Consider the following 10,014-nt stretch of genomic DNA (forward strand, 5'->3'; position numbering starts at 1 on the left):
TTTATATATTTAAAATTTAAAATATTTTTATTTTAAAAAATAAATAAGCCCTTGAACTTCTAAAACAATCAATTTGGCCCATAATTTGAAAAAAAAATCAATTTAGCCTATTTGTCATGTCATTAGCCACGTCACCGACCACTATGGATTGCCATGTCAACACTATAGATTGCCACGCCAACATTATGAAGTGCTACATCAACATCGTAAAGATCAACGACGTAAACCGTTGGTCAAAAGATCACATTAGATTTTTTTTTCTAAGTTTGAAGGTCACATTGAGTGGAAAAAAATTCGAATGATGCATTGATTTTTTTTTTGGAAAAATACAGAAACCTCATATACCCTTTTATAAAAAAAATAACTAAAAGAATTCTTTAAATTATATATTATTTAGTTTTAAGTACTTAAATTTTTCTCAAAATATATTCTTAAGCTATTATATATAATCACTTGTACTTAAATTATTCTTTTTGGTCAAAATAAACATCTAAATTACTTAAATTATTTTTTTATCGAAATAAGTATCTAATATTTTTATATGACGTGTCAATATTTTATTAATTGATATAATTTTATCTCATTTAAAAAAATGATAAATCTTAGAGTGGACACATATAATAATTTAAATACTTATTTTAAGTAAAATAATTTTAAAACTTCAAAAGAAATATAGTTTAAATATTTTAAATGTATGAAATAATCTTTAAAAAGTCCCACACACTATCCCACCCAATAGAAGCAATATATCCAAAAGCATTTTTGAGAGGTGGCCGCAGCTTCTTCACAGACATGGCAATGGCAGTTTCATTGAACTGGATTCCACCTTCCTTTACAAAGAAGGTTCTTTTTAATTACTCTTCCCATTAGCTTCTTCTCTTTATTATCCCCCAAACCAATTGTTCTTTTTATGCTTCCATTTTCCAGGCAAATCATGTCGCACAGTCAGCTCGACCGTGTGCTTTTTCTTTGCAAAACTCAGTCACATGCCCCAATGAAGAAAGTACGATAAACCCATCTCATATTCTTCGTTGCAAATCCTCTAAAATCATTTTCCCATTTTTTGTTGAATTTCAGGCAATTGCAAGAGAAGACTGTTGCTGTTGGGTGTAGGAGCTATTACAGCTAACTTAGTCCCTGCAACTTCTCTTCTTGCAGAACAAGGTAATATGATTCCTCTCAGTTGTCTTAATTACACATTTTATAACATTTTATCCTGTTTTTTTTACAGTGATACCTCAAAACTATAGAGCGTTTGTTGACATTCCAGATGGCTATTCTTATTATTACCCATCAGACTGGAGGGTAAGTTGTTTCTGTCTAGACTGCAACTAGTGATTGACGGAACTGTTGCTGGATCGATTGTCTCTTAAAGTTTCAAATTATCGTATATTCTAAATATTTTATCTTAATTATTTCTTTTCGTTACCTAAAATTTTATAAAATTATCTTATAATATAAAATCATGTATTTATTCTTAACTAGCAACGTAATGTTATGATTATTAAATGATGACATAATTGGAAAAGCATGTTGACCGAAGAGCAAGTTCTTTTTTTCTCGACTGCAACCAACTTGTCTCGACTACAACCAGTGATGAACGAGGGGTTAGCAGAGCGATTGCCAGTGGCGGATTCAAAGTTTATTCAGGGTGGATACATGCCTACTTTGAAATCTTAATTTTTTTTATAATAGTTATCCATCTTACTATTTGTGTTCACCTCGTATGAAATTTTCTATTATTAATATGTGCGTCAACCCAAAAAAATGTTTCTAGATTCTCTACCGAGGATCCCTTGAAAATTTTAATTTTTTATATATTTTAGATATTTTTATATTTTATCCTGATAATTTGTTTTCGTCCTTTAAAATTTTATAAAATCGACCCGTAACATAAAATCATGTCGGGATTCCAATTCTCGATGATTCCTGTTGTTAGGAATTTGATTTTAGGGGACATGATTCGGCATTCAAAGACAGGTTTCTTCAACTGCAAAATGTTAGGGTGAGATTCATACCAACTGATAAGAAAGACATCCATGACTTGGGACCAATGGATGAGGTAAAAGAATGGCTTCATTTTCTTTTCCTGAGGAGAAGGCAGAGATTCTGATTTGTTTACAGGTGGTTTACAATTTGGTGAATCATGTTTACGCTGCACCAAATCAAATGGTGAATATACTTGACATGCAAGAGGTTTGCTCATAAAAAAGAAAAAAAAAATCAACTTTTATTTCTGTTCTATTGACTGGAAAAGAATCTGACAAATTTTATTGGAAAAAATGCAGAGAACAAGTGATGGGAAGAACTATTACACCTTTGAATATGAGCTCACCTCTCCAAACTATGCTAGTGCTTCCTTTGCAACAATAGCTATTGGAAATGGTAAATTCTATGTTTCTCAGATTTATGTGACAAGACAATCCATTACGAGATTTTCTCACCATTAACTTACATTTCCGTTGCAGGGAGATATTACACACTGGTCGTTGGAGCACTCGAAAGGCGATGGAGAAAGGTTCGGAACAAGCTGAAAGTGGTGGCTGACTCCTTCAAGGTGCTTGACATCTGAAGATCCCCACTGCTCTGACTGTATGTATGGCAGTACACACCATTGGTGTTGTTTTTGTTGAGCATCATCTTCAACTTTAATCATTTACCATTATTCCTTCAATTTTTCGATCGTGGCTTCCTCTATTATTTCTTGCATCTGATAATTTCTCGACACAGTACGAATAACATGAAAATAGCAATTTAACAGATTTAAAGCTTCTGCAGAGTGAAATATATAAAAAGAGGTTTTTACTGGAACATTTATTTACAGAGACTACGGCATTTTCATCTTCTAAGCTTTCTCGGAAGTAATCAAAAGTTAAAAACTTCACAGCTAAATTTACATAAATCATCAGAGCACAGCCTTAATGGGAAAACCTGAAAATTCAAAGAAATGAGGAGCAAAACCTTCAAATCCCAAAAATACATAGCTAAATGGAGCTCGAGCTTTTTTCTGGTCAGTAAACAAAATTACTATACCATGGAGGCAACACAACCTTAAATCTAATGCCTGCTTGCCCCTGTAAAGAATACGGACCTATCCCTCAACCTTAACTCGTGGTTAAATCTAATACATTAGGTGGCTTCAATGCTGAGTTATCATCTGGCTCAATTTTAGGGACTCGATCAATAATGTCAAACACTGAAATGAGAGATTTCCACCTTTTGAGTATGTATGGTGCCAATCCAAATGGCTCTACCAGTGCAAAAGTTGCAAAAGAGAAAACCATGTATTCTTTGATAGCTGTAGGCAGATCTATATAGCGTCTTTTAACAGATAGTGTGGTGTACCAAAGGAGAAGAGCATTACAGGCAAAAAGAAGAAACTGTGAAAAGCCAAATGCAAACCCTATGGCCATTCCATGAAAGAAACTCTGTTTCAATATTTTCTTTAGCTGCAATCTATAAAGGTCCATTACCTTATTACCAGCACAAAATGCTACAACAGTATAAATGTTCCTCTCCGCATCCTCAAGAACCAATGATGCCTTCCTATGCATCTCCTGGATTCCCTTCGAAAATCCGGCAAGCCATAATTTCTGCAAAGTTTAAGTAGGCAACTCTTCCCTCCGAATTTAATAAAAAATGAAAAAAGCGGAAGTTATAGAAGGGAAAAAGAAGGAAAGATATGCAGATATCCAGATGCTCCCATGTTTTTTCAGTGATGAAATAAATAACAATGAAAAGATATGCAAAATTGCAAACCTGAGCAAAAGCAGAGACAGCTAGGACTGGCAGGGTTGCAAATGCCACAAGTGCCACACGCCAATGTAGCAACATCCCAATTAGTATAGCAACAATAACAGCAGCACTGTCCTGTATAAATATTGAAAGCCGGTTGCTAAAAGCAGCCCTTACAAATGTAGCATCATTAGCCAATCGCATTGACAAGTTATCAGCACTATCCTCTTCATTATCACTATCCTCTTCATTATCAAACCAGCCGACTTCGTTCCTCAGCATTGCTGTTACATGGAAGGCAAAACAAGCTAAATAATTTCCATGAAATTCAGCATTCAAGAAAATTTAGAAGAAGTTTGAAGATTCAGATACCCGAGAACATCATTCTGTGCACCCGTTCAGTCATCTTCCCCCCCCCCCCCCATAATGCCAAAGTAGAAGTGTTGCAAGAAGTTGGCAACAACAGTCACTATACCCATGCAGGCAATTATCAAACACCACCTATCTACTTCATCCCGTGAGTGATGATTTCCATGCCTATAATATGTTGTTGCTATCAATGCAATAACATAAGCAAGAAGTGGATTGAAAGAGCCAAAGATTGCCGCGCCAATACTTCCCAACACAGCATAGAGCCACTCCGTGAAACTAAGTTGTGCCAACCTCCAAAATGATGGAGCTTTCCCATGATGCACATCCTTTGCTTCCTTAACTTTCATTGGGATATCATCAGAGTGACTGTGAGGCCGACTAAAATTCTGAGAATGTGAACGTTCATTTCTAGGATCAGACGTCAGAAGGGGTGATACAGGAGATTTTGGGTCTGAATCATTTGATTTTTTCTTCTGGGAAGACTGAACATCAAGTTTAGGTAACTCTGGAAGTCTGCGTTCAAAACTATCCTGCCTCCTAATTGACGGTTCCTTACCACCAACATTTTCTCTGGCGGTGGACTATGAGGTTTAGGTGATTCTTGTGAGTTAAAAGCATCATCTTGGGGCCGAAATACACCAGGAACTCTTTGGAGAGATGGTGATTTGACAAACTTTGGAGATGATGATTCTTGTACAATTGCCAAGGAGATATGGGATAAACTAAAAGTCACTCATGAAGGCACAAACGAGGTAAAAGAATCTAAAATTAGTCTTCTAACTCATAGCTATGAAAATTTCAAGATGAAACCGGATGAAGACATCAAAGCTATGATGAATAGATTTTTCGTGATTGTCAGTGGTCGCAAATTATTTGGAGAGATCATTCCAAATGATAAGTTTATGAGGAAGTTAATTTATTCTCTTACAAAAGCTTGGCAATTGAAGAAGATGGTGATCATCGAAGCTAAAACCTAAAGTCTTTAACTCTTGATGAACTCATCGGTTCTCTCCTCACGTATGAAATGATGATTCAAGATGAGGTAGACCTCGAGAAAAAGAACGAGCCAAAGAAGGAGACGGAGAAGAAGAAAAACATTGAAGTTACTCTCAAATCCAAAAAATTTTAGAGTGATTCTGATGATGACGACGATGATGAAGAAATGACATTATTTGCCAAACGATTAAGAAAATTAATGAAGCCCAATAGAGGAAGAAAATTCAAAATAAATGAAGGCTTCAAAAACGAACCAAATGAGAAGGACCCGATCATTTGCTACGAATGCAAAAAGCCCGGGCATGTCAAATATGATTGCCCGCAATTAAAGAAAAAGGGTCAATCCAAGAAGAAGCACAAGAGTGATGATGATGAGTCATCAAATAAAGAGGAACAAGAAGTGAACCTGTGCTTGATGGCCACCGGGGAAGATTCTCAAGAGAAGAAGCATTGCTACAAGGTGCAAAATACAAGTTCAAATTCATGGTTTCTTGATAGTGGATGTTCAAGAAACATGACTAGAGACAAGATCCGATTTATAAAGCTTAACGACAAAAAATGGAGTGGTAATCTTTGGTGACAACTCAGAAGGTTACATTGAAGGTATAGGTACTATAGGTAATACCTTTGGTAACCATTAGTTATTTTCATCCTTGTGGATGTAAATATTTTGTTTTAAACAACGGTAAAGACAATCTTGGCAAATTTGATGCTAAAAGTGATGAAGGATTTTTTCTGGGTTATTCCTTAAATTCTAAAGCTTATCGAGTATTTAATAAAAGAACTTTAGTGGTAGAAGAGTCTATACATGTTGTTTTCGATGATAATCCCCTTTCGAGGAAGGATTCTTGTGTTGATGATGACGTAGGTATTGTAAATACAAATGACATTGGATATGAAGTTGGAAAACCATCATCAAAGGAAGAAATGAAACATGAGAAAACTCACGATGTTCTTGAGAATCCAACCATTGAAGAAAGGGAAGTCTCTTACCCAAGAGAAAACAACTATGTCAAGGATGGTGAAATTATAGGTGATCCATCTAAAGGGGTAACAACTTGATATTCTCTTAGAAATAAATGTAATTATATTGCATTTATCTCATGCATAGAGCCTAAGAATATCCAAGAAGCATTAAAAGATGAAAATTTGATTATGGTTATGCAAGAAGAGTTAAATCAATTTGAGAGAAGTAAAGTTTGGACATTAGTTGAAAGGCCTAGTAATAAATCTACTGTAGGTACTAAATGAATATTTAGGAATAAGCTCGATGAAAGTGGTAATATAGTGAGGAACAAGGCTAGACTTGTTGCTCAAGGCTATACTCAAGAAGAGGGTATAGACTATGATGAAATATATGCTCCCGTAGCTAGGATGGAAACAATAAGAATGTTATTAGCATTTGCATGTTTTAATGAATTTAAATTATATCAAATGGATGTTAAAAATTCATTTTTAAATGGTTTTATAAAAGAAGAAGTGTATGTGGAACAACCTCTTGGTTTTGAAGATTCAAAATTTCCAAATCATGTTTTTAAATTGACAAAAACTTTATTCGGTTTAAAACAAGCTCCTAGAGCTTGGTATGAAATATTGTCAAACTTTTTAATAGAAAAATGTTTTTCAAAAGGAAATGTTGACACTACATTGTTTTTAAAGAAAAAAAGTAAAGATTTATTAGTAGTTCAAATTTATGTTGATGATATAATATTTGGTTCTACTAATGATGCTCTTTGCCAAGAATTTTCTAAGCTAATGCAGAGTGAATTCGAGATGAGCATGATGGGGGAGCTCTCATTTTTCTTGGGACTACAAATCAAGCAAAGAAAAGATGACATCTTCATCAATCAAGATGAAGGAGGAAAATGTGTAGATGTCAAATTATATAGGTCTATGATTGACTCCTTGCTTTATCTAACCGCAAGTAGACCGAACATTATGTTTAGTGTTTGCTTATGTGCTAGATTTTAATCATGTCCTAAAGAATCATATCTAAAAGCTATTAAGAGAATCATTAGATACCTTAAGGACACTCCTAGTTTAGGACTTTGGTATCCTAAAGACTCTAGCTTTAGCTTGTATGCCTTCTCTGATGTGGATTATGGAGGATGCAAAATATATAGGAGCTTGTTTTCAAACGAAATACATTTCAGCCGGTAGTTGTTGCACACAAGTTTTATGGATGAAACAACAACTTTTAGATTATGGAATTGAAGTAAGTACCATTCCTATCAAGTGTGACAATACTAGTGCTATTTTTCTCACTAAAAATCTCATCCAACACTCTAGAACTAAACACATTGAAATAAGACATCATTTCATTAGAGATCATGTCACTACAGGAAATGTAGTTCTAGAATATGTTGATACTTTGCATCAATTAGCGGATATTTTTACAAAACCTTTAGATAAAGAAAGATTTTGGACACTTAGGAGAGAATTAGGTTTAACCAACCTACCTTGACTTAGTGTTTAAAATAATTTTAGCACTTTTAATTAGAATTGAAAAATGCTTATAAAAACAACACTTTTGATTGCATTCTTTGCTAATAGTTAGAGGGAGTTTATAATCTATAGTGAAAATTAATAATATGTTCAAATAAATTTTAAAGATAGATTTGATTAATTGAACATTGTTAATTTTCGATATTTGAGTTGCCAATACCACTAGAGCTAGTTAATTTAGCATTCTAAGTGTTTAAAACAGTTTTTAAAATTTTTGTGCAACAGTGTATCGATACCTATGTATCGATACATCCTCGCTATATATCGATACACTATGAATGTGTATCGATACATTCCTTGAATGTGTATCGATACATTCCTTGAATGTGTATCGATACATTCCTTGAATATGTATCGTACACTCAAGAGTGTACCGATACACCCGTCGGGTTTTGGGTTTAAATCCCTAAAAACTTCATTTTTTTATCAAAACCTAAACTCTCTAAACACTCAGCTGTTTGAACCCCTTCTCACCAAAATCTCAATCTTTCTAAAAAATCATCGATTCAAGTCGGAATTCAACTGTTTTTCAACGTAGAATCCTACTACGATCATCAAAATCGTGCTAACTACATCATATCTCACTTAATCCAAAATTTTCAAGGTAAATTTTTCTAAAACCACTATTTTATTGATTTTGAACTTAGGACTAGTTTTAATTTGTTCTAGGTTGAATTAGATATTGGGCATTTGTTAGATTGTAGTCTAGAACTATAATCTCGAATGAATTTCATCAAAAACACAATATTTTTCAAAAAAAAAATCTAATTTTTGAAATAAAAAGGGTTTTGTTCTAAAATTGTTTTTTATGTAATTATGTTGTTTTCATGGAAATTATACATAATATGATTTTTCAAATATTGTTTTCAAAAATTGCCCATTAGGATATTTTTAGAGAACCTTGAATATTGAGGACTCTTATTGAGTTTTGGGATTGATTGTATTGCATACATGTGTTTTAAAATTGCAGGTATAACTTAATTCTATTCTGATTTAACCATGTCTCAATCCAAACGCCCTAGGTCTTCGTCTAGTCAGTCATCAAACTGACCTCCTATTCCACCTCAAAATCAAAACCCAAATGCTCCTGATATGACTATCCTTAATTCTTGCTTTAACCAACCTGGTCGTCGAGAAGATCTCTACCATAGGTTCGTTAACTCATTCGAGTCATACAAAATCCAGGAAGAGCGTATCCCCTCAATCCAACCTATGGTCGATATGAAATTTCAATATTTTTCTACCCTTAAATCTTAGAAATTTGATAAACTCTTTCAGCTCAAACCCATCGTTTATCACCAACTCGTCCGCATTTTCTATTCCAATGTGGTTTGTGTCCACAAATCATTTTCGGTGAGCTAGTAGAAACCGTAAGCAATGTCCCGTCCAAATATATAGAAACCTTGGTTTATGGTTTTCTTCTAAGTATTTTATTTATCAAATCCAATTTTAGGGTCTCGCTTGATGTAGCCATCCCCCTTAAGAACCAAATAAATTTTACAACCTTGAAGAAATCGGGAAGCTCCGAGGAAAATGATCAATGGGTTCGATCCACTGAGAAAACTCCGGGTGCTAGCTCTTCACGAGCTCCTCCGGCATCGGTTGCGGACGATGATCCAGAGCTTGAAGAACTCATGCGCGATATAGATGATCACGTACCCGAGAATGAGTCGGTACAGAAAGAGAGTCATATGCCTCCATACTTTCGATCGTTTATAGAGACTCTTGATATGAGGTTTGCATCCATCGAGACTCATTTAACTGCTAACAACGAATCGATGAATCATCGATTCGATGCTATGAACGAAAGGGTCAACGCACTTACACGAGATGTGGCTAACATATGGGCACATCTATCACCTCCCGATCCACCAATGGACGAGTATACATTTTTCTTGCTTTGTTTTCTTAGGTTGATTTAGAACTTAATTGTTAAAACATTTTGAATGTTTTTTATTTTTGTGTTATGGATGTTTGAATGTTTATATATATATATATATATTGTTATTTGACTTTAATTGTTTGAATTTGGTTTGTTCAATATTATTTTACATGTTAAAAATATGCATCATTTTCATCTTAGTTAAAAATATGACCAACTACCATTGCACACTATTTTGAATATTGATTATAGGCTAATGGTTAATCTTTCTCTTGATTGTGATCTTAGCAGCTTAAGCTATATTTCGTTATAAATCAATTGGCTAAATTTTTTTAAAAACTTGTTTAAAAATGTTTTATAGAGTCTTTTTTATTTAACAAAAAGGGGGAGAATAAAGTAAGGGGGAGTAATTTTAATTTTGAAAATTGATTTCAAAAATGATTTTCAAATAAAATCTTAAAATTACTTAAATATTTTGTTATATCAAAAAGGGGGAGATTGTTGAAAACATTTTGATGTTTCAA

At 33.9% G+C, this 10,014-nt stretch overlaps 1 protein-coding gene and 1 pseudogene across 3 annotated transcripts; one reads left to right on the forward strand and one right to left on the reverse strand.

The window, feature by feature from the left end:
- The first annotated feature begins 732 nt into the window (after window positions 1–732).
- Window positions 733–2,760, forward strand: LOC120175755 (photosynthetic NDH subunit of lumenal location 1, chloroplastic-like). Of its 3 annotated transcripts, none has more exons than XM_039182315.1 (8): window positions 733–843; window positions 928–1,006; window positions 1,075–1,164; window positions 1,232–1,305; window positions 1,940–2,062; window positions 2,125–2,196; window positions 2,289–2,385; window positions 2,469–2,760. In XM_039182315.1, the coding sequence occupies exons 1-8, from the start codon at window positions 793–795 to the stop codon at window positions 2,570–2,572; spliced, it is 690 nt and encodes a 229-aa protein (XP_039038246.1). In that variant the 5' UTR covers window positions 733–792; the 3' UTR covers window positions 2,573–2,760. The 3 variants fall into 3 exon arrangements, with proteins under 3 accessions (XP_039038246.1, XP_039038248.1, XP_039038249.1); XM_039182317.1 differs by having other exon boundaries at window positions 928–1,003; window positions 1,078–1,164; XM_039182318.1 differs by lacking the exon at window positions 1,075–1,164 and having other exon boundaries at window positions 928–1,003.
- A 344-nt stretch (window positions 2,761–3,104) lies between these two features.
- Window positions 3,105–8,757, reverse strand: LOC120175714 (annotated as a pseudogene).
- Window positions 8,758–10,014: the final 1,257 nt, after the last annotated feature.

The sequence above is a fragment of the Hibiscus syriacus genome, unplaced genomic scaffold, assembly GCF_006381635.1.
Source record: "Hibiscus syriacus cultivar Baekdansim isolate YM2019G1 unplaced genomic scaffold, ASM638163v2 tig00112215_pilon, whole genome shotgun sequence".
Classification (NCBI taxonomy): Eukaryota; Viridiplantae; Streptophyta; class Magnoliopsida; order Malvales; family Malvaceae; genus Hibiscus; species Hibiscus syriacus.